Below are 23,805 nucleotides of genomic sequence, written 5' to 3'. Positions count from 1 at the left end.
GGTGGCAACAAAGTCAAGCAGCACAAAAGACCGGTGGATACACTAATATTTATAATACTTATTTTTTTAGGCATTTAGTTTTTTTGTGTTTTTTTTTTTTAATCCCCATGGTATTGAAAATGGTATTGAGTATTGAATATTTTCCTGGGTATCAATATGGAGTTTGACATTTTAGTATCATGACAACCATAATTGAGATGCTGTTGCATGACTCTAAAAATGTAATGCTTGAAAACCCTCTAATGTGGCTGAAATACAACAATTCTCCAAAGATGAGTGGGCCAACATTCCTCCACAGTGCTGGAAAAGACTCACTGCAAGTTATCACAAAGGCTTGGCAGCTGCTATTGCTTCTGATGGTGACCCAAGCAGTTATGTTTAGGGAGCAATCACTTTTTCACTCAGGGCCATGTAGGTTTCAATGTTTTCTCCCTTAATAATAAAAACACTGATTTAAAAACTGCATTTGTGTTTACTTGTGTCGTCTTTGACTAATTTTTGAATTTGTGTGATGTTCTGAAACACTGAAGTGTGACAAACATGCAAAAAAGAAATCTGGAAGGGAGCCAACAGTTTTCACACCTCTGTAAAGCAGTATCTATTGATCTATCTCATCAAACCAGCAAAATAACAGGAAAGGTAAAAACCTCCACAAACATCCTTTAGAGTTTATAGCAGTTATCCTATAGACCAGGGCCCCATTCTTCGTACGTCACTAACTCAGCTGGATTTGACTGGATTTGGCATGATCTTGGATCGTTTGGTTCTTCGAAAGACATCCTGGACTTGTTGTCATAGCAACATGTGCGCAAGCTTAAGCCTGCTCGAGAGCAGGCTTATTTCATGTAAACAGGATTAGATTGCAGCTGTATAAGCGGAGGAGATAGGGAAGTCTGCCGTAGCCATGTCCATTTTTACGACAGCAACCTGTTGCGGAAGGTGCAAGAATAATTTGCAGAGCTTTTCAAATTAATCACGTATTGCGCAATCGAGAAGATCCTTTAGCGCAGCAACAGTGTGAGAGATTTTTTTTGGTGGCTGTTATAAACAGACAAACGCATCATTTAACAGTGGCTTTTAAAGGGGGAAAAAGTTGTGTTAGAGCCATAAATAGAAAATATTTAAGTTATTTGTATGATGGTTTGCTTTTTATTTTTATCATATTCAGTAAGAAGATTTGTTCAGGCCATTTTATTGTGAAGTTTAACTTTATTTTGAAAGGCTTGCTTCCTATCGAGCCATATATTGTATTAACGGATTATCTAGACACGGAGCAACACATTCTTTTGACTGTGTAAGCTGTGTATGACTTGGAGAAGGAAAAACGGATAATTGTACAACGGATGTATCATCATTTTTGTATTTGCATTATTTCTTCATTTTTTATAAATAAAGATTTTCTTTTTTTAATTCCCAGTTTGCACGCATACTTTACTTCCAGTGTCTAAGGAATGACGCCGATATTGAATCTGTTGCCATAACAAGTGGCTTTTTAAAATACAGTATAATGATTAAAGGCTACCATTTTGTAGAATATTCTTGTACTTCACTTTTGCTTGTCCCCATGTTCTAGTGGGTCCCATGGAGGCTCTGACATAAAACAACAAAGTAAATATGAAATTATTAAAATGCACAAATACATACTGTAGAAAGTGAAAGAAACATCTAGTCCTTACGCATTAATTTGTCTACTACTTTTTGCCAGCCCTGTCCTGGCTTTAGCAAACTTTGATTTAATTAATGACTCAAATTCAGCATAACCTTCCATTAAAAGCTCATGTTCTGCTTAGGAGAAAAACTGTGCACGTTCTTTGGCCATGCTGAACAGCCAACAGCAGCGTTGATGATCATTGTTTCTACTATCGATACATTTCCCCTTTTAAAGCGACGCATGAACGCGCAGTTGTCTCAGATAACTCAATCCAGTCATACTAATCATAAACAACAGGTGTGTTCGAAGAACCCAATTAGCCGGATCATGATTAGTCGGATCATGATTAGTCGGATGAAATCATCTTGGATGTCTCATTTGATCTCGGATGTTTTAAGCAACGTACGAAGAACGGTCTTGCGAACCCGCAGCTCTTGAGCCACATGAGGCTCTTTAATGGCTCCCGTGAGGCTCTTCTTTTTGTTTTTTTTTAATTGCTGTTTTAAAAAATTCTGTGACGTTACAGAAATCTCCCACACTCCTTGAAGGTAGCACTGGCAATACCACCGTAACATGCATAATGTGCAGCTGGAATTCTGTTAACCATGGCTGAGCTGAGATGTTATCAAAATTAACTGCATTAGCTACATATGGTGCACCAGCTATGTTGGGAGGTAAAGCTGATGACTGATTTCCGGATATTTGGACATTCCACTGCATCATCCATCAGGAACATCTTGTAGCTAAGAAGCTAAATATGGCACACATCATGAAACTTGTGCTGTAAATTGTGATTTTTATTCGCACTCATGCTCTGAACCACAGACAGTTCCAGAAGTTAGTTGCCGGTCTTGATGAAGACTTTCCCAGTGATCTGTGTGTCCACTGCTCTTCCAGAACCTTTAAAACCACTAACATTGTTCCTTGAGGAGAAAGAGAAGGACTATGCTGAGCTTTATGACCCTCAGTGGATTTCAGATTTGAGGTTTCTGGTCAACATACTGAATCGTCTGAACAAGCTAAACTTAAGATCGCCAAGGTACATTTAAAATGCTGCCTGACCCGCTGCAAAGTGTTTTCACCTTTATCAACAAACTCAAGCTCTTCTCTAACCATTTTGAAAAGGGAGACGTGACACATTTCCCGTCCTTGTTAGAAGCAACTGGAGCATCGGAGGCGAGAACTGCATGCTATGCAACACTAACTGATAATCTGCAGAAAGGTTTTGAGGAGCGGTTTCAGATAACATTCTTCATCAACCCATTTAATACAGACTCAGACTGTTTAAAGGTCCCTTTGGTAACAGATGAGGCCGGCTCCCAGTTGGAGATGATTGAACTCTATGAGGATGACAGACTGAAATGTGTTTCAAGAGAAGGAACAACAGAGTTTTGGAAGAATGTGCCCACAGACAAATATCCCATGTAAAACGGGCTGCATTAAGGTGATGTCAATGTTTGCATCAACGTATGCTTGTGAATCAGTTTTTTTCTACTCTTAAACTAGCAAAGTCTAAACATCGTCCTGTTCTTAGTGACACACATGTAAAAGAGTTGCTTTGAGTAGCCACAACATAAAGACACGTGAAAAAAAAAGACTGTCAGGTATCCCTCTAAGGCCTTTAGGGAAAGTAAGAAATATAAGTTAAAAAAAATAGTTTGAAAAAAGCAGTGTCATGAAGCTAATCTTGAAATCACTGTTTGGCTTACTGCGGTGACGATGAGCTTATTTTATCTCGTAAAAGTTGAACTCAAGGTTGAACCTGCTATACATACTCTCCTGTTTGTTTGATTTCCATCCCTCTCCATGCTGGTAGAAGAGCTCTTGGCTGCAGTGGGATGGACACAGCAGGCCTCCCTGACTGATGCAGCTTCTCTTCCTGTTTGTTTGCTCTGTGTTTCTGTAGGTGGTCACACTACGGAGATCATGCGACTGATGGAGAGCCTGTCTGCAGCTTATACACCTCGGCACTACGTAATTGCTGACACTGACAAGATGAGTGAGGACAAAATTGTCGCCTTTGAAAGCTCTGAACCACAGTCACACTCTAACTTACAGGTATGTGCATTTGCACCATGAGAGAAATCATTAATGTACACCAGGTCTTTGATGTTTTTTTAATTTATTTTTTATCAAAAACTAATACAAGCAAACACAACCGGACAGTTGCAGTGACCCATCTAGTCCCAAACATCCGTTTACAACCACGCAGCCAAACAATGTCCATAGCACCAGGCAAATTCTCCAAAACAGTTGTCGTTGGCAAAGCAGTTGTGAATATCATTCACTAATGTGGTTCAGAAAGTGGCCCAATGTTTTCAAACCATATTAGTTAATCATAAATTGAAGCATGAAAGTGACACTAATTTCCACGCTTATCAGGAACCACTGTTCCAAATACAAGAATTGAGCCAGAGAGCGGTTAGAGGAGCCAAATATGGCACAGAAAACATCCAGGGAAGTGAAAATACTGTTACCGTACCTCACAGAGGGACTCAAGAACCAATAGCCCACTGTTCCAGACACTGATTTCACATTTTCATTGGTTTTCAATTACAGGAGTATGAACGTAATTATTGGTGAGCAAGCTTTAACTCTACTTGTCTGTTGTTAGGGTTCCAAGCCTGCGGTGCAGAAAGAACGGGCTATGCAATGCATAGCCATTCATCTGCACTGCAGTGCAGAGAACCCTATTGTTTTTGTCTGTTTTTAAATTATTTATTATTATTAAGGTTCCAAGCCCGCAGCGCAGGCGAACGGCTATGCCGTTCGTCTGCTCTGTGAGCAGGGAACACTATTGTTTTTCGTGTGTTTTTAAATTATTTATTCATTATTATTATTACGGAACTAAAACGCGTTGTGCGGCCCATGCGGACTTGTAACAAACCTATTGAATCAGGTATCCAAGTACAGAATGAGCACCGCAACTCAAACCCAGAAATTCAGACCCATCAACAACTAGGGGGCGCTATAACAAAGGACAATGCGTTTCGGCCTATAACCACCAAACTACTGGTCCCACACTCAAAAACTTGATATCACTTTGTTTATTGGATGATTCTGCATCATAAAGGTAATTGGCACACCTTTCGTTTCCCAGCTACTTTTCGCGCTGCATGGCTACAAAGGTTAAACCTTTCTTGTTAAACTCCTCCTACATTTTTTGTGCGATCCGTGCAAAACTCCATATATAACCGTGTAACGGACAAATTAAAAAAATGTTGGGGGCGGATTTTTTAATTTTGACTTTTTTGAAAAGTAATGCTAAAATAAAGGATTGTTAGCTAGCTAGCTTTAAATGTAAATGCTGAATATTCTAAAACCATAACATATTTTAACATGTCCTTCATAACCCATACTCCAAATAAGATTTTGCACATGTGACCCGTGTTTGAGGATCGTCGATCACTAGGGGGCGCTGTGATGTCAAGAAATCTACTACACAAGAATGGCTGATCGGATTTTTACAAAACCTTCTTCATCCCCTTCCAGTCGCAGCCCTGAACTCAGGAATTAAATATGGTAATGATTGAAACAAGTGGGCGGGGCCTATTTCCAAAAGTGTGAAAAAACCTGGAGAATAATAAATACAACTAGAACTGCAAGCAGTTATTAACGGGTTCCAAGCCCACCCACCCCCTTGAGCATGTTCATGGACTTCAGTTCAGCGTTCAACACCATCATCCTACAGCATCTGGTGAAAAAACTGGAACATCTGGGCTTCAGCACACCCCTTTGCAACTGGCTGCTAGACTCCCTCACCTCCTGACCTCTGTCGGTCCGGGTCGGACAGAACACCTCTGATGTCATCACCCTCAGCAAGGGCTCCCCTCAGGGCTGCATCCTGAGCCCCCTGCTGTTCACTTTGATGACACACGACTGCGGTCCCAGGTTCACCACCAATCACATTGTGAAGTTTACAGATGACACGACAGTGGTGGGCCTGATCAGACACGACAAAGACCAGGACTACAGAGAGGAGGTGGAGCAACTGGTGGGCTGGTGCAGAGACAACAGCCTAGAATGGGAGGCAGATCCTTTAGCTATCAGGCTTTGGAACCAACTCCCAGTTTTGGTCTGTCAGGCAGACACCCTGTCTACTTTTAAGACTAGTCTTAAAGCTTTCCCTTTTCACAAAGCTTAAAAATTAGAGTGGCTTATGTTACCCTGAGCTACCTCTATAGTTATGCTTCTATAGGATTAGGCTACTGGAGGACATCAGGGTCTATTTTTCTCACTGCTGAGTTGTCCTACTGTTGCCCCAGTTTGGCGTTGCTTGTCATTATTTCTGCTTTTAACTTTTTGTCCTCTCACTTTTTTTCTTCATAGTAGGTACATCTGGTCTGGCATTCTGTTAGCTGTGACATCATCCAGAGAAGACAGATCACCCGCTATTACCATCTAATGTACAGTCATGGCCAAAAGTATTGAGAATGATTCAAATGTTAATATTTACAAAGTCTACTGCTTCAGTTTTTATAACGGCAATTTGCATATACTCCAGAATTTTATCAAGAGTGATCAGCGTAACAGCAATTAATTGCACAGTCAATATTTGCCTAGAAAATTAACTTTATCCCCCAAAACACTACCAAGACTACCAAGAAAGACCAGCAAGCGCCAGGACTGTCTCTTAAAAGTGTTTCAGCTGCGGGATCGGGCTACCAGCAGTGCAGAGCTTGCTCAGGAATGGCAGCAGGCAGGTGTGAGTGCATCTGCACGCACTGTGAGGCGGAGACTCTTGGAGCAAGGCCTGGTCTCAAGGAGGGCAACAAAGAAGCCACTTCTCTCCAGGAAAAACATCAGGGACAGACTGATATTCTGCAAAAGGTACAGGGAGTGGACTGCTGAGGACTGGGCTAAAGTAATTTTCTCTGATGAATCCCCTTTCCCATTGTTTGGGACATCTGGAAAACAGCTTGTTCGGAGATGAGGTGAGCGCTACCACATGTCTTGTCTCATGCAAACTGTAAAGCATCCTGAAATCATTCATGTGTGGGGTTGCTTCTCAGCAAAGGGAGTGGGCTCTCTCACAGTCTTACCTAAAAACACAGCATGAATGAAGAACGGTACCAGAATGTCCTCCGAGAGCAACTTCTCCCAACCGTCCAAGAGCAGTTTGGTGATGAACAATGCCTTTTCCAGCATGATGGAGCACCTTGCAATAAAGCAAAGGTGATATCTAACTGGCTCAGGGAACAAAACATAGAGATTTTGTGTCCATGGCCTGGAAACTCCCCTGATCTTAATCCCACTGAAAACTTGTGGTCAATCATCAAGAGACGGGTGGAAAAACGAAAACCTAGGAATTCTGACAAAATGCAAGCATTGATTGTGCAAGAATGGACTGCTATCAGTCAGGATTTGGTCCAGAAGTTGATTGAGAGCATGCCAGGGAGAATTGCAGAGGTCCTGAAGAAGAGGGGTCAACACTGCAAATATTGACTTGCTGCATTAACTCATTCTGTCATTAAAATCTTTTGTTACTCATAATATGATTGCAATTGTATTTCTGTACATATGTGATGACAACATCTGACATACACACATGAAAACCAGAGGGCAGCAGATCATGTGAAATATCATATTTGTGTCATTCTCAATACTTTTGGCCATGACTGTAGAACAGATTTCTGGATCAATGTGTGCTTCTGTGCATGTTTGTCTCTCTCGTTGTGTCTCTGCTCTGTCTTGTCTAATTCCCCAGCCAGTTGAGGCTGATGATTGTTCATACTGAGCCTGGTTCTGCTGGAGGTTTTCCTTTCCCGTTAATGGGGAGTTTTTATTTCCACTGTCGCTTCATGCTTGCTCAGTATAAGGGATTTCTGCAAAGCCATGGACAATGCAGACTACTGTCCCTGTGGCTCTCCGCTTCTTCAGGAGTGAATGCTGCTTGTCAAGACTTTGATGCAGTCAACTAATTCCCTTATATAGGCTTTTTTTTTTTACCAATCTGTATAATCTGATTGAACTTGACTTTGTAAAGTGCCTTGAAATAACATGTTTCATGAACATAGGGGTGGCCAGATGGGGCACTAAAACCCTTGAGGTGGCACACTAAAACTAAAAGCCATAATTTCAGGATTGTATTCTACACGTGTAATAAAGCTGCCTGTAGAAAACTATCAGAAAGACATAAGCAAACACCTGTGCAGAGACAACAACCTGATCCTTAACGTGGAGAAGACGAAGGAGATCATCGTTGACTTCAGGAAGAACCGGCCTTGCCACGCTCCACTGCTCATCAACAGCTCAGCTGTTGAGGTGGTCAACCGCACCAAATTCCTCAGGGTGCACATCACAGACAACCTCCCCTAGTCTGTGAACACCACGTCACTGGTGAAGAGGGCACAGAAGCGCTTGTACTTCCTGCGGAGGATTAGGAGAGGCCACCCGTCTCCGCCCATTCTCACGACCTTTTACAGAAGCACCATAGAGAGCATTGTGACCAGCTGTCCCTCTGTGTTGTGTGGAGGCTGCAGCGCCTCTGCCAGGAGGAAGGTGAGGAGAGTGGTGAGGACAGCAGAAGGGATCATCGCAGCTCCCTTTCCCCTGCATTAAGGACATTTCATCCCAGCGCTGCATGTCCCGAGCCCATAACATCATCAGAGACCCCTCACACCCCCACAATGGACTGTTCTCCCTGCTGCCCAGTGGGAAAAGGTTCCGCAGCATCCGCTGCAGGTCCACCAGGTTCTGAAACAGCTTTTTCCCCATTGCCATCAGACTGTTGAACTCTAAACAGCAACAGTAAAAGTGCATATGTATACATATATACCATGGGTTAAAGCAAAAAATAATCAGTTTGACTGAAACATTTTTCAAGTCAGCCCATATATTCCCGGGCCGTGGACATCATGCCACATCAGTTACCTCACTTGCTTATTGTGCAATGTCAACATTAACCAAATCTGGTAGGTCTACAATATCCATTGACCATTCCTGTATCTCTCCCACCTTTCAGCTTCAGAGCCTTGGCGTCATCCTAAACAGCCTCCCATCCTCTCCTTCACTTTCCACATCATCACCTGGTTAACTTTCATCTCGGCAGCATCAAGTTCTTCCTTCACACTTTTGCCAAACTGGTTCACAGTCCACTCACTTCTTGACTTTACAATTTCAGCTCCCTTCCCTCCCTGTCCTCCCTGTTCTATAAAGACAGCAGCTTCATCATTGCATCATCTACTTCACTCCTGTACATTAACTCCACTGGCTCCCTGTCAGATTCAATATAAACCAATATGATCATACAAGGCCAACCACAACCATGGACAATGCAGGACATATAACCAACACTATGATGACGTCATATATTTTAATTTAACACAGATCGCACATTACAATAATCAGTCTGTTTTTCCTATTATTGCACAGCAATTAATTATCACAACTAATGAGTTTATAAAAAAGGCATTATTTAACTTTTTTGAAGTCTAATAAAACGGTTATATTTTAGCCCTGTGACTGGCGACCTGTCCAGGATGTAATCTGTGTCCCCGCCTAGGAAGAGGCACCTGCCATCCCCCCCCCCCCCCCCCCCCTCCATTACCCTGTTTCCCCATCAGATAGGGCTTGACGTCACACCTGTATGGAAAAGCGGTATAGAAAATCCATGGATGGATGGGATGTTAAATTTTTGAAAAGTTTAATAAAATTGCTCAAAGTTTATCAGAAAAAAACATAACTTGATTTTTAAGATGAACACTTTAATTAGAAAAATATTATTAAACTTTGCATAAAGTTAAATATTGCTGTAGGTAATCTTATGACCTGCGGGTTTGCATAAATCCAAAGAAAACTTTGACCACCGCTACTTTCATTCATGCTATATATATTAAATGGTAGTTATTCATCCATCCATCCATCCATCCATACTGTATTATATTTGTTTCACCAGCAGGTGTCAGCCAACATCATTTTCTAAAAATTCAGTTTTTGATATGTTGGTACCTAATGCGAAATAAATTCCTTTAAAAAAATCAACGGTTTGCTTTAAAATTCTGAAAATATTATTGGATGTCCAAGAGTGCCTTCTCTAAGCATTTGATTATTTTCATAGTCATTGATAAAATGGTTTTAGAGAAATTTTTTTTTTTAACTTTATAGTCTTGTACACAGTTCAAAATCGCCTGGATTTTTTACCAAACTGAAATCCATGTTTAGACTCCATATGATCAACAAATGTCCACATTTCCATTGGCCTAGAACAATATTTGTGGAAAAATTGATTTCTCCATTTTACAAACTTTTAAAAAATCAGATTGTGCAACTTTCAAAAAACCCTTAAATACATGCAGTGAGAGAATTGTTACACCTTATTCAAGGAATACATCCTGAAAATCTGAGATCGTTACACCACAAAATTGATTTTTGGTAATTTTATGAAGTTTTCAAGGTTTTTTTCACACTTTTGGAAATAGGGCCCGCCCACTTGTTTCAATCATTACCATATTTAATACTTCAGTTCAGGGCTATGACTGGAAGGGGATAAATAAGGTTTTGTAAAAATCCGATCAGCCATTCTTGCGTAGTAAATTTCTTGACATCACAGCGCCCCCTAGTGATGGACGATCCTCAAATGCAGGTTACATGTGCAAAATCTTATTTGGGTTATGGGTTATGAAGGACATGTTAAAATCTGTTATGGTTTTAGAATAATCAGCAATTACATTTAGAGCTAGCTAGCTAACAATCACTCATTTTAGCGTTACTTTTCCATCCATCCATCCATTTTCCAAACCGCTTAATCCCTCACGGGGTTGCTGGTGCCTATCTCCAGCGTTCACTGGGCGAGAAGCAGGGTACACCCTGGACAGGTCGCGTTACTTTTCGCAAAAGTCAAAAATCTGCCGCGTTAACTTGTTTTATTTGGCCATTACACGGTTATATATGGAGTTGTTATAGCGCCCCCTAGTTGTTGTTGAGGTTTTTTTTTTTTTTTTTTTTTTTTTTTTTTTCTTATGGGAAAGTAAGAGAGTAAAGGAAGAACAAGAACAGAAAAAAAGAAAGAGAAGAGGTGAAAGAAAGAAGAGATAAAAGGAAGAGAACGATAAAACGTTGTTGAGGGGTTTGAATTTCTGGGTTTGAGTAGCGGTGAACGTTCTGTACTTGGATACCTGATTCAATAGTTTCGTTACAAGTCCGCATGGGCCGCCAAATGCGTTTTAGTTCCGTAATAATAATAATAATAATAAGAAGAAATAATTTAAAAACACACGAAAAACAATTGTGTTCCCTGCTCACAGAGCAGACGAATGGCATAGCCGTTCGCATGCGCTGCGGACTTGGAACCCTAATAAAGAAAAGAATAAAAAAATGCTTTAAAATCAATTTTTTGATCTCAGATTTTCAGGATGTATTCCATGAATAAGGTGTAACAATTCTCTCACTGCATGTATTGAGGTTTTTGAAAGTGCCACTCTCTGTTTTTTTTTTAAAGTTTGGAGTTAAAATGGAGAAATCAATGTATTTTCCACAAATATTGTTCAATCCCCCAAAAAATGGCCTCTATTTGTAAAGCACATGCAGACTAAACATAGATTTCAGTTTGGTGAAAATCCAGACGATTTTGACTTATTTAGAAGACATTGCAATTCACATGTTTAAGACTATATAAGGTTTAATTTTTCTTCTTCTCTGACACGCTTTTTTCAATGGGCATTTAAAACATCACATAGTTAAATAAATCACTCTTTGAGATCCATGAATATTTTCAGAATTTTAGATCAAACCGTTGATTTTTAACAAATTTATGAATTTTATGATCTGTTCACAGCTCTCACCATCCAAAGCTCTGACTATCCAGAGCTGTGAACTGGGCGGCCATTTTGCCCATATTTGGGCACATCACAGGATGTGACGTCACATCCCGTGATGTTTCTAAGCGGCGCAGAAACCTGAAGAGGGAGGAATTGGAATTTTAAATCAGAAAAGCTCAAATTAATAAAGTATTGTAGCAGTGTTTTTTTATATTGAAAATGCATATGATATTTTGTGGAAAGAAGGTTTATTGATTAAAATTATAAAGATGGGTATTACAGGTAGGATGTATTGGTGGATCAAAGATTTTCTAACTAAAAGACAAATACAAGTTCAAATAGGTAAATATCATTCTGAGAAATATATTGTTGAAAATGGTACTCGACAGGGAAGTATAATAAGTCCTTTATTATTTTTGATAATGATAGATGATGTGTTTCAAAATATAGATAATGGAATGGTTTTTCTCTTTTAGCTGATGATGGAGCTATGTGGAAGAGAGGAAGGAATTTGGAGTTTATTACTAAAAAGATGTAAGAAGCTAATTTTAAAGAATGAGTCATTAAAATGGGGATTCAAATTCTCAGTGGATAAGACTAAAACAATGTTCTTTTCAAGGAAGAAAATTTATGATGTTAAATTAAAATTATATAATCAAGAAATAGGAAGAGTGAAACAATTTACATTTTTAGGGGTTTGGTTTGACGAAAGAATAATCATATTATACAGATTGGTCAAAAATTCCCTATATAAGGGAAACAGTTGATTGCTTCAAAGTCCCGACAAGCAGCATTCACTCCTGGAGAAGCATAGAGCTACAGGAAGAGTCGTCTGCATTGTCCATGGCTTTGCAGCAATCCCTCATACTGAGCAAGCATGAAGCAACAGTAGAAAGAAAAAACACCCATTAGCGGAAAGGAAAAACCTCCAGCAGAACCAGGCTCAGTATGAACAGTCATCTGCCTCGACCGACTGGGGGTTAAAGAAGACAGAGCAGAGACACAACAAGACAGACAAAAAAGCACAGAAGCACACATCGATCCAATAGCGTACCGCGCACGTGACGTCACCGTCTCAAGAGCAACGCCCCTTTTGCCGCTTAGGTAGGACATACAGGTAAAGAACGCCCGTAGCAACCAGCTATTACACGCGCAACAGAAACAGCGATATGACCGACTTTACAGCCATTAAACTTTCCCAAGACGATGTCCCAGGCGCACGGTTTACTGGTCGCACTGTGGAAGAACACACCAACCTTCAGCTCAAACGATGGCTTGAGTGTCGAGGGCTTAAAAAGACCGGAAAACGGGCCGAGTTGATCGAACGGTAAGCTTTGGGTTTTTTCCCTGCGCGGCGTTCATGGCGTCGTCGGCCGTTTTTTTGTTTGTAATCACTGTCCAGGAATCGGTATATGTTTAATGTTTGTCTTATTTGAAATGTTTTTGAGTAAGCTATCCTGGTAGTAGGGTATCATGTTAGCGCCTGCTACCATGATAGCCTATATGCTATCATGGTAGCAGGCGCTTCATTATTAACATGTCGGCCACCAAAATACACGGGTCAGGATGTTCTGTGGTTGGGCCCTTTCCTCCAACAAAATGCTTGCTACATATGTATGTGAATTTGGTAACTTTTTCCGGGTTGAACTGTTGTGTAGGGCGACCGCACCGGTGAACCCAGCGCACACATTTCTCCTTGGCAGTCTTGAAGAAAACATCCTTCATATGCGGCCGATCAGTGTACCTCGAGTCGCTGTTGCACGCTCCATAGCAACAATGTTTAAAAACCATGGTCTTAGATTTGGAAAAAGCAGTCGTTTACCGAGTAAAACCAAGGGTAACGCACGTCTCTTTTACAGCGAAACAGCGGCGGACTATGCAAGCTTGCCCTACTGCGTACCACGTGATGTGACGTCATCGTGACGTTACGTTTCTAAAAATAGCTCGCTCGCGGTACGCTATAATCTGTTCTACATTAGATGGTAATAGCGGGTGATCTGTCTTCTCTGGATGATGTCACAGTTAACAGAACGTCAGACCAGGTGTACCTACTATGAAGAAAAAAGATAAAAGCTGAAATGACAGTCATTTCAATGTAATGCAATGCAAAACTGCATTGCATTTACTTTTTTTTAGACAAATGCAAGAAAGTAATAAATATTATGACATGCTTAATTGGTAGGGAGTGGGGAGCAGATAGAATACCACTAAAGAATATATATATATATATATATATATATATATATATATATATACACACAGGATTAATTAGATCAATGATAGATTATAGAAGTAGTGTTTATAATTCAGCAGCAGAGACAAATCTACAAAAATTAGATCAGATTCAGTATCAAGCATTGAGATCATGTACAGGAGCAATTAAAACTACTCCAACAGCAATCCCTTGCTGCCTGCTAATTTTGCCAATCGGAAGCATATATATAGTAAAGAGAATCGGTCCAAGGACTGAACCCTGTGGTACTCCACAAGTGACCCTAGAGTTTGAAGAAGATTTATTATTAACATGAACAAACTAGAATCTGTCCGATAGATAAGATTTAAAACCCTGCGTCCTGATGTCCGATGCGTGCAGACTCAATGTTGGGTTACAGAAGACCTCCTCTGTAAGGCGTACAATGCAGGAGCGTGTACTGGCCACCTTGGCAACTCTCTGGCGCACCTCATATTTGCCCTCTTTGCCTCTGTTCAGGACGCTGGTGGTGCAACTGCAGCGGTTGGATTTAGTGACGCAGTATTGCAGGCCTTTGCGCTGATGACCAGAGAGCTTGGCCATGTCCAAGCTCGTAGACAGGTCTGGCTTGCACAGTCTCCTCTGATCGAAGCATGCCGTAGGACCCTCAGGAGTGTCCCGGTTGTGCCTGGGAAGTTGTTTGGATCAGCTGTCCTGGAGGCGCTGTAACGGACTGTTCAGGCACGTCAGACTAGCCAGGAACTTTCTGGCCTTCGCAGAAGCATGCCCCCCTTTCCTCAGCATTCGGGACGCCCTGCTGCTACCCCCAGTGTTCAGCTGCGGCCTCGGACTGGTGATAGACCTGGTGGTTCCTATCCCCGTGATGTGCGGGAGAGACCCAGCAGGGACTTTCGTGAGCCAGTCTGCCGCCCAGTTAGACAGACCCGGGCCACAGATCCTAGACGCTCTCCCCCAGGGCTCTCAAGGGCCGGGGGGATAGAAGATGATGCCACTGGGCCAGCCGTCGGACATTTTTCCCATCAGCAGCTGAATTTCTGGGCTGCTCGTACTGTAGATCCATGGGTGGTTGCCACCTTAACCCATGGATACTGGCTCCCCGTTCTGACGGCATCCTTCCCTTTCACGGCATGTCAAAATGACTATTATCACTGACCTGGTGAAATCCGAAGCACTAGACCAGGAGCTTTCCGCCGTTCTGGCCAAGGGGGCAATCGAGGCCATGGATCCTCTGCGGCAACCCAGAGGCTACTATTCAACATACTTCCTCGTGGGGAAAAAGACGGGCAGTTTTTGCCCCATTTGCCCTAAGGAGACTCAATCTGTACCTAAAGGTCCTTCCCTCCCATATGCTCACCACATCAGAGGTCCTTTAGACCATTGTGACAGGAGATTAGTTTACGTCGAAAGATCTGACAGACGCCTTCTTTCATGTGCCTATTGCTGCGGAACATCGCTGCTTTCTCAGGTTTGCCTATCGGGGTCGCTTTTGGCAATTCCGGGTGCTCACATTCGGGCTCTCCCTTTCCCCGAGGGTGTTTACTTGATGCGTGAAAGCGGCCTTCTCTCCTCTGCAGGCCTCTGGAGTCAGGGTTCTGCTATACCTGGACGACTGGCTTCTTTGCGCTCCCTCTCAGGCAGCTGCCTCTCGGGATACGTCCCGGCTTCTTCTTCATGAGTCACGGTTGGGCCTCAAAGTCAACTTGGCAAAGAGTTGTCTGGTTCCATCTCAGACAACCACCTTTCTTGGAATGCATCTGGACTCCACTACCATGATGGCCCGTCCATCTGTTCACAGGGTGGATGACATACTCCAGCTGGTCAGTCGAATTAGGCTGAGTAGACAGTTTCCCTAGATCATGTTCCTGCAAATGCTGGGCAAACTGACATCAGTCACTCGTGTTGTGTCTTTGGGTCTGCTCCTTCTGCATAAGGATGCAGAAAGCTGTTGAGCCACCACTGCAAAGGTGCAGTGGTGGCTCAACAGCTTTCGCTTTTGTGCCTTAGCTCCTTGGCGAGACGGGACCCTTTTGTCCAGTGGTGTCCCAATGGGGTTAGTAGTGTGTCAAAGAGAGGTGGTCACCACAGATGCCAGCCCCATGGGCTGGGCCGCCGTGTGGCAACACAGAGCGGTTCGGGGTCTCTGGGTCCAAGGGAGCACACCGAGCACATAAACGTACTAGAGCTACAGGCTGTGCACATGGCCCTCAGGCGCTTTCTGCCCCATCTAGAAGGAAGGCATGTGTTGGTTCGGACGGACAACACCTCTGTTGTTTACCATATCAACCACCAGGGGGACACCAGGTCGGCACGTCTCCTGAAAGTGTCCAAGGATCTCCTGGAATGTGCATTCCCCCTTCTGTCCACCCTGCGGGCAGCGTATCTGCCTGGACGGTGGAACCAGGTTGCAGACTCTCTATACCGACAGGCACCTGCTCCGGGAGAGTGGTCTTTTCACTGCGACGTAGTGCACATGATCTGGAACCTCTTTGGCCAGGCAGAGGTAGATCTATTCGCCATGAAGGAGTTGATCCATTGCCCCCTATGATATTCCCTGACATGGTTGTCGGGCGCACTGGGCCAAGACGGGCTGGTATATCCATGGTTACGGGTTCTCCTGTATGCCTTTCCACCCCTCTCGCTGATTTGGCCTACTCTACAGAGGGTTCTCGAGGAATCTGCTGTCTCAGTTGGGGGAACAGATATGGCACCCTAACCCTCAACGTCTCCGGCTGTGGGCATGGCGCCTGTGAGGCTGACTGGGTATTCAGACCCTGTCAGAAACACCATATTGAGTGCTAGGGCGCCCTCCACTCGGCTGCAATATGATAACAGGTGGCGTCTCTTTTCTCATAGGTGCTCTGCCCACGATGAGAATCCGGTTTCCTGCTCGGTACCCACTATTTTGGAGCTCCTCCAGTCTCTGCTTGATAAGGGCCGCTTTCCTTTGACCCTTAAGGTGTACAGTATGTTGCAGCAATCTCATGTCGTCACCTATCTGTTGACGACCATATAGTGGGGCGCCATGATTTGGTTTCTCCTTTTCTGCGCGGTGCTCGTAGGTTGCACCTGCTGCTGGCTCCACGAGTGCCCAATTGGGATCTACCTTTGGTTCTCTGTGCCACCCTCCATTTGAGCCTTTGGTACAGGCGGACCTCGAGTGGCTTTCCTGCAAGACTGCTTTTCTGTTGGCTATCGTCTCAGCTAAGAGGGTCAGCAAGCTACATACTATCTGTCAGCCCTACATGTATCAGGTGGGCTCCAGATGGCTCCGGTGTTACCCTGTGGTCTAATACTGCATTTGTGCCTAAGGTGTTGTCTCCTTTTCACCGTAACCAGCCATTGCGGTTGGCTCGATTTCAGCCTCAGTCAGGTGCTACTGAGGATGGGTCAGAGTTTTTGTGCCCAGTAAGGGCACTGGAGGCATTCATTGCGGCCACTGTAAATCTAAGACGCTCAGACCAGCTTTTCCTGTGTTATGGGGGTCCGAGGTTAGGCTGTCCTCTTTCCAAGCAGCCTCTGTCCCATTGGATTGTGAGTGTCATCTGCCACACCTACTCTGCAGGTCGCTGCTCCCTGCCAGTCGGTGTGAAGGCACATTCCACCAGGAGCATGTCTGCTTCCTGGGCGGCTCTGAGAGGGGTCTCGCTGGAAGCAATATGTGCTGCTGCATCATGAGCTTCCGCGATCCCCTTCACGAGGTTCTACAATGTCAATGTGGCTGCCACTCATCCACTGGGTCAGATCCTTTTACAAGGTTCTGCTGGGCCCTCTCAGTAAGGTATGTGCTCAGGATTCCTTGTGACATCGATGATATTAGTCATTCAGTGCGCTCAGCACCGCCCTCTGGTGGTCAGGAGGGATGAAATAGAACGAAAGTTACATATATAACTACGGTTCTATGAATTTCGGGTGACCGCTAGAATTTCTCTGTCACTCAGAATCCTTGTTTCTGCGAGAAGATTCTGTAGGAACAGAGCCAAGGATGACATCAGGCTATATAGCTTCTGATTGGTCATCCGGCATCACAGGTTTGATTCTGTTGGTATAATTACTCGAACTGCGCATGCAGGGAACATTCAGTGCTTTCAGCACCGCCCTCTGGCGGCCAGTAGGGATTGGTATGCCAGAAGTTGTTTGAATATGATTATTATTATTAATTATAATTATAATTTTTTTATAATAGGTCATTCAAACTCAAATAGTAGCTATAACAAAATATGACTCAAATGGTGGTGATACCAGCTGTAAGCTTGTAATAATTTATAACACTAATGCATTTATTAATTAGCTGTTATGGACTCATTTATGCTGGAACAGGAGGCCTGATCTGATCGGTTCCTGGCCAATGAGATCTATCCAGCAGCGTTGATAACTCAAATTATAACTGCAATTAGAGTTTACCGTTACTCCTTTGTCACCAATCCAATGATAATGTCTCTGTTTTAATGTCAGATGTTGACACGAAAAGTGGTAACTCTATATTCTGAAAGACCATGCAACTGTGGATTGGAATGAACACAAACAATTACTATTCCACAAGTTGTTGCTTTTATTGAACCAAAAGCAATTCCCTGCTACAGTAATTCTCTGATTCAACAACCGTGGAATTCTACTCACTACTAAACCAAACATGCAAAATATATGTGGAAATAAAAGTCAAAAATAGGTTAAAATAAAAGGCAGCAAATCTTAGTTCACTCAGTTGTTTAAACATCACATTCAAGACGTTGGCACTGATGCAGCGGCATTAAAAAACAAACAGCTTTCAGAATCCAGCTGGGCGCGTCAATGTTTTCCAACAGCCAGCTACAGCTTAGCTATGCTGCGACTATGACGACACGTGACCCTTTATGCATCACCTTGCGTGATACGTAAAGGGGGAGGTCTTAATGACATAATCAACGCTTACGCTGATGTGGGGTGGCACCTTGATTAGGAGGCGGCCTGAATGAGAGATTCAAGAGAAGGGCACGAACTAATAGGTTCTCTGCCCAGGCACACTTAGATCACCTTAAGGGTGAAAAGAGAAATAAAAAAGGGGAAATCTTTCTTTACTCTGACGTGTTCCCCTGCTGGGGTCTGGGGCGCTCTGAGTCCACGGATCTGGTTCAGCTCAGCGGGCCGTGCGTCGGACAGCGGGGGGAACGGGAGGAGAAGTCCCTTCGTCTCTCTCTCCTTTTGGGCGTTTCAGACGCTTTGTTCGGCAAAACGAAAGCGTGGTCCATTTACGATCACCGGGAGGTAAACGGCTCTCAGTCTTCAATCGAAGTGGGTTAGGAAAAGTACTTTTTAGAGTCGACCTCCTGCATCAGCAGTGCAGGGGTGGAGTTGCTTCGGTAAATCTCGGTCCAGCGAGAAGTTCGAGCACGTGGCGTGTGGGAGTTAAAACCCACAGAGTGAAACAGCTGTGATGTCTTTCCAGGCTGGCGGGGCGCCAAGTAAGAATGAGCGCAACGCATCCATCACTTATAAAACTTTTCCATAGCAACGTTATCGGTCAACCGTCGTTAGGGGCGGAGGCCATTTTGGGCCGTGTTGCATGATGGGAGTTGGTGGCCATTTTGACCACATTGCATCATGGGAAATGCAGTCTGTCACTTCCTGAACTAGTGCAGGCTGTCACGTCCTGAACTGGCGTAACAGGATGAAATAAAACCATGGTTACCAGCTGTGCCGTACATCATCACAAAGCATGGTGTGATATGGAGGCAATTAATAACTCACTTAGACTTTTCACATTTCAGTGAAATTTTGTTGCAGGGCTTCCACTAAAAACAGAAGACAGAAGAGAAACTGTATAAATATAAGCATGCAATATACAAGAGTTAAAAGTATAAAATAAGCAATATAAAATAACATTTTGAAAATATTGTTGATATTTGTCAGGAATGTAGCAGCAAACCAAAAAAACATTTCATATATACTGAAAAGTTATTTATCAGGCAATATGAATAGTGCAAGGATATGTAGCAGCTGAATGTACCGCAAGAATGATACAGTTAGTGCAATAGAGTTCATAGTGACCATGTAAAGTGACGGGTTTTATATTCATTGGAGGGGAGTGGGGGGGTTATTGGAAGTTGAGCAGTGTTTTGTGTGGAATGAGGCTGTTGTAGAATCTGGTTGTTCTGCATTTGAAGCTGCTGAACCTCTTGCTAGATGGCAGCAGGGTGAACAATCCATGGTGAGAGTGGGAGGGGTATTTTATGGTTGTCTGAGCCCTGGTCATGCAGCGTCTGCCAGCAGTGTCACTGATGGAGGGAAGTGCTGTCCCAATGATTCTCTCTGCTGTCCTCATCACTCTCTCAAAACATTTCCAGTCTGATGTGTTGCAGTCCCTAGACCAGACAGCCATGCAGCTGGGCAGTATGCTCTATGTTCTCCCTCTGTAGAAAATGGTGAGGGTGGGAGGAGGAGGCTAGCTCTTCTAATCTGACGCTGAAAGTGCAGGCCATATAGATCCAGGATAAGAGCCAAACGGACCTTGCTCCGACCTGAGGTCAAGGTTGCTTTGCTGTGTTTTATCTTTAAAACCAGTGCAGCCGGTGCAATGTTAGCTTAGACATTAAATTAGACTCCAGTAAATCCAATAGAGAAACTTACTGGAGTGTTCATGAACAATCTGTTTTTGACCCGAAACAAAAAAAAATCTCTTTGTTTTACCCTTCTAGTTCACCATCAATCGGATCCCACGTAGCCGAGAGGTGCACCAGTCATGGAGTTCTTCTGTTGTCAGCACTTTGAACGCCCTGAGATACTCACTTCCTTTGCTGTTCAGACTCAGGCCTGACATGGTGAGTGGCCCAACCACCTGATACCGACATGCCTTCCTATTAATCATTCTCTATGCATTACCTACTGTTGCTGTATTTTAAACAAATTTCTAACAGCATAAAATAACTTTTCATTCTTTTTAGGAAGTTTAGATTATACTTAGTCCAATTGTAATTGAAAACGCATAACCACAGAGGTTTGTCCCCCAGCAACACAGTGTTGTTTGGTTAGGTAGACAACACAGGTGTGAACCACACTTAAAGGTATACTATGCAACCGGGGTTGATCTTCCAGCGAGGCTCCCCCCAGAGGGCGAACGTAAAAGTGCACTGTCGTAAAGATGCTCAGCTGTTCTGGTTTCTCCATCAAGCCGGGCGCGGTTGTTTTGAGCTTAGCAGACAGGTGAACGCAACAAAAAGTCGATAAAAACGGCAGTACAAATAATGACTAACACAGTGAAAGTATGAACATGCACACAGAGAGAGAAAAAACATTCCAATGTTACTTACAATCGCATCAGCAGAAACGCGAGGTCCGCGTCAGCCTTGCAGCCTTCTATTTCTTATAGCTCTCGCCATTCGGAAAAAGCCTGCCCGATGTTCACCGGTGTACGACTCCTCTCTCTGTCCAGAGCCCTTTTCCTCTTTCTTGCCTGCTCCAACATGGGCTTTCGCTGTTTTCTCGCTGGTTCCGTCATGATAACTGCACAAATATCGCCACTGCGCTAGCAACGAGCATGCCTTTCACTGGGGGCGTGTAGCAGTTCTCACCGTAAAGCAAGACAGACTCTCGCCATGCACGAGACTTCTGAGCCTGTGGGTGCGGGCCGAGGGCTCCTGCAATTGCAAGTACGGTATTTCCCCTACAGACCACCAGGGCGGCCGAGAAAACCTTTGTTCTACCTGAAATGACTAATTTAATCATCCAAAACGGTATGGAACACATTCATTAACTGAAAAATTTTGCATAGTATGCCTGGCCCGTTTACACACTTTTTTTAACTGAGCCGAGACCAGTCCGAGCTCGGTAACCGAGATAACTCTTGTGTGTAAATGGTCAGCAGACTGAACTGGACCGCGCTAAACATAACCGGACCTCGCTAACTGCAGACAAGTTCCTCAGTAGGTCTCGGACTGTTTTTTTTATCCCGGTTATCTGATAACAAAGAGCGCATGAGCAGACCGCGTCATCCCCTTACAGTCAGCTGACTGTCCACGGGTTTTCCGGCGTGTCTGGCTGCACGTCCCGATTCACACTCCATTCAGACAAATTTCAGACATTCATAGTAATACTAGCTTCCTTACCATGCCACACGGTTTCCAGAGATGATTCTGATTAGCAGTGTGATGAACCTCAGCATCTGTTATTGTTTTCTGTGTCTGTAAATCCTTATTAGACGTTTGTTTGTCTTATCCACGTCCCAAAAGCCGACAATGTCTAACCATAACATCCTGAATGTTACGGGTGCTTCCGTTTTGTTTTGCTCGGTCCCGCCTTCAATCCCAGAGAGCGGTAGTACCGCAGATCGTCACTAGGAGGCGAGGAGCAACCAAGGAACTGGGATAGTGTGGTGTGTAAACGGTCGTCTTGGCTTGGTTAACTGATCCAAGCTCAGACTGGTCTCGGCTCGGTTAAAAAAGTGTAGTGTAAACGGCCTATTACTGACAAGTCCTGTAAACCAACCTGCACCAGTCAGATCAGGAACAGAACAGTTGCTGTAAAGAAATATGGAAATGTTAGGATTTCCCAATGAAAGGTTTGAGGATGGTAATGGCTATGTGTATGCAGGGCTTGCTATGGTTTTGACAGAGATTGGGATATTTTTGTTTGGGATATTATGTCAGGGAGATGATAGCTGGCCTGATATGCAGTGGTGGAGCTAGACTTTGTTTAGGGGGTTGGCCAGAGGGGGCCCAACGCTATCTCAAGGGGATCCAAAGATTATGAGAATTAGTTTGTTTCTCAGATAATCAATCACCCTTATCACGACTCCATAAGGATGTGCACCAGAATGGAGGGGTGCCTGGGTTTGATAACTATCAAAATTATTTCTTAATTGTAGCCCTCTTTCCCTTTAGCAGGAGGGTATGCCTGGACCATTAAGTCACATTTACAGCAAAAGAGGAAAACATACAGTCTTCAGTAAACAGGTCTCTGCTTAAACTGTGGTAGCCAACATGCACAAACTTCTACTCAGTCAAGTTTAGTGCTCACAAGACCTAGATGAGAGGGGGAAATGTTGCAGGCCTGTTTGTAAAAACGTTAAGAGCATTGAAATCTGATCTAATTGAAATCTGATTGAAATCTAACTTAGCTTTAGCCAACCACAGCTTCTCATCTCCTTCTTCTTGTGGCTCCCACTCTCCTGTTTCACTTGGTTTCTCCCCACTCCTTTGGCCTCAAAAATTTTACTCAAGTAAAAGTACAAAGTTGTCAGCCAAGAAATTACTCAAGTAAGAATAAAAAAGTAAACAGTAAGAAGGCTACTCAAGTACTGAGTAACTAATCATAACAGTTGATGATTTAATATTTCAGACAAAAAATGTTATGTGAAAATTCTGATATTTTAAAGTCAAAAGATACACTTAACACACTAAAGACAAAATAAGCACTTTTCTTTATAATTTTTCAAATTAAACTTGAAAGCAATGCTTACAGCAGGTAATGTATATACAGTATGTTAGAACAGTACAAAGTACTTTCATTGACAAGATCTACTGTTTACTGTATGTTAGTTTGACCTCTAAATGACTCAGTAAGCTCAGCTGATAGAAAATAACATTAAAGTAGCAAAGCTTGTGTACAAATAAGAAGTATCACTTTAACATAACCTCTAGGTTTTTGTCTGTCTGGTGCATTTTTGGTTAAAACGAGTATGTTCTTTAATTAATGGAATTACTTGCAGTAGGTAGGGTAGCCAGAAATTTTACTCAAGTAAGAGTAACGATACTTGAATGATAATATGACTAGAGTAAAAGTAAAACGTACGGTGCAGTTACACTACTCCTAAAAGTACATTTTGCTCAAAAAGTTACTCAAGTAAATGTAACTGAGTAAATGTAATTAGTTACTACCCACCTCTGTGTCTCACCCTCTCTTTCATTCTCCTCTCCTCACCGAGTTAACTTTTGGGGTGCTCTCCCCGCTATGCTCACCTCTCTTCTCCTTCTCCTGAGCTAATGCATGGAGAGTAATACCATGGCAGCCATCACAGCATTTGATTATTAGGGAGAGTCAAGAGGTAAGATGTTTGAGAGCAGCAGCCTCTGCCTCTCTCTGTGAGTCATGCCTGGGCACTCTCCATGAGCCGGTGCCTGAGTCACCAACAGGCCTGGCCTTTGCTGCCATGGCTTTTCAGACTGTAACTGTAAAATGTTTGTTCTGTGCCAAACAGTTTAGCTTATCATTTT

General features: G+C 43.2%; 1 protein-coding gene across 3 annotated transcripts in view; it reads left to right on the top strand.

Annotated features, from left to right (window-relative positions):
• LOC105922003 (calponin-3) overlaps positions 1-23,805 on the top strand; it is a 76,898-nt gene that overhangs the window by 15,514 nt on the left and 37,579 nt on the right. For 2 of the 3 annotated variants that reach the window (XM_021313765.2, XM_021313764.2), the window contains exons 2-3: positions 3,558-3,709; positions 20,293-20,415. In XM_021313765.2, the coding sequence (XP_021169440.1) occupies positions 3,558-3,709; positions 20,293-20,415 (275 nt within the window). The remainder of the gene's footprint in view (positions 1-3,557; positions 3,710-20,292; positions 20,416-23,805) is intronic. The other variant, XM_036125478.1, reaches the window with a different exon arrangement.

Source organism: Fundulus heteroclitus, chromosome 21 (genome assembly GCF_011125445.2).
Source record: "Fundulus heteroclitus isolate FHET01 chromosome 21, MU-UCD_Fhet_4.1, whole genome shotgun sequence".
In the NCBI taxonomy this organism is placed as follows: Eukaryota; Metazoa; Chordata; class Actinopteri; order Cyprinodontiformes; family Fundulidae; genus Fundulus; species Fundulus heteroclitus.
The sequence above is the reverse complement of the archived record's forward strand: the minus strand, read 5'-3'. Positions and strand labels throughout refer to the sequence as shown.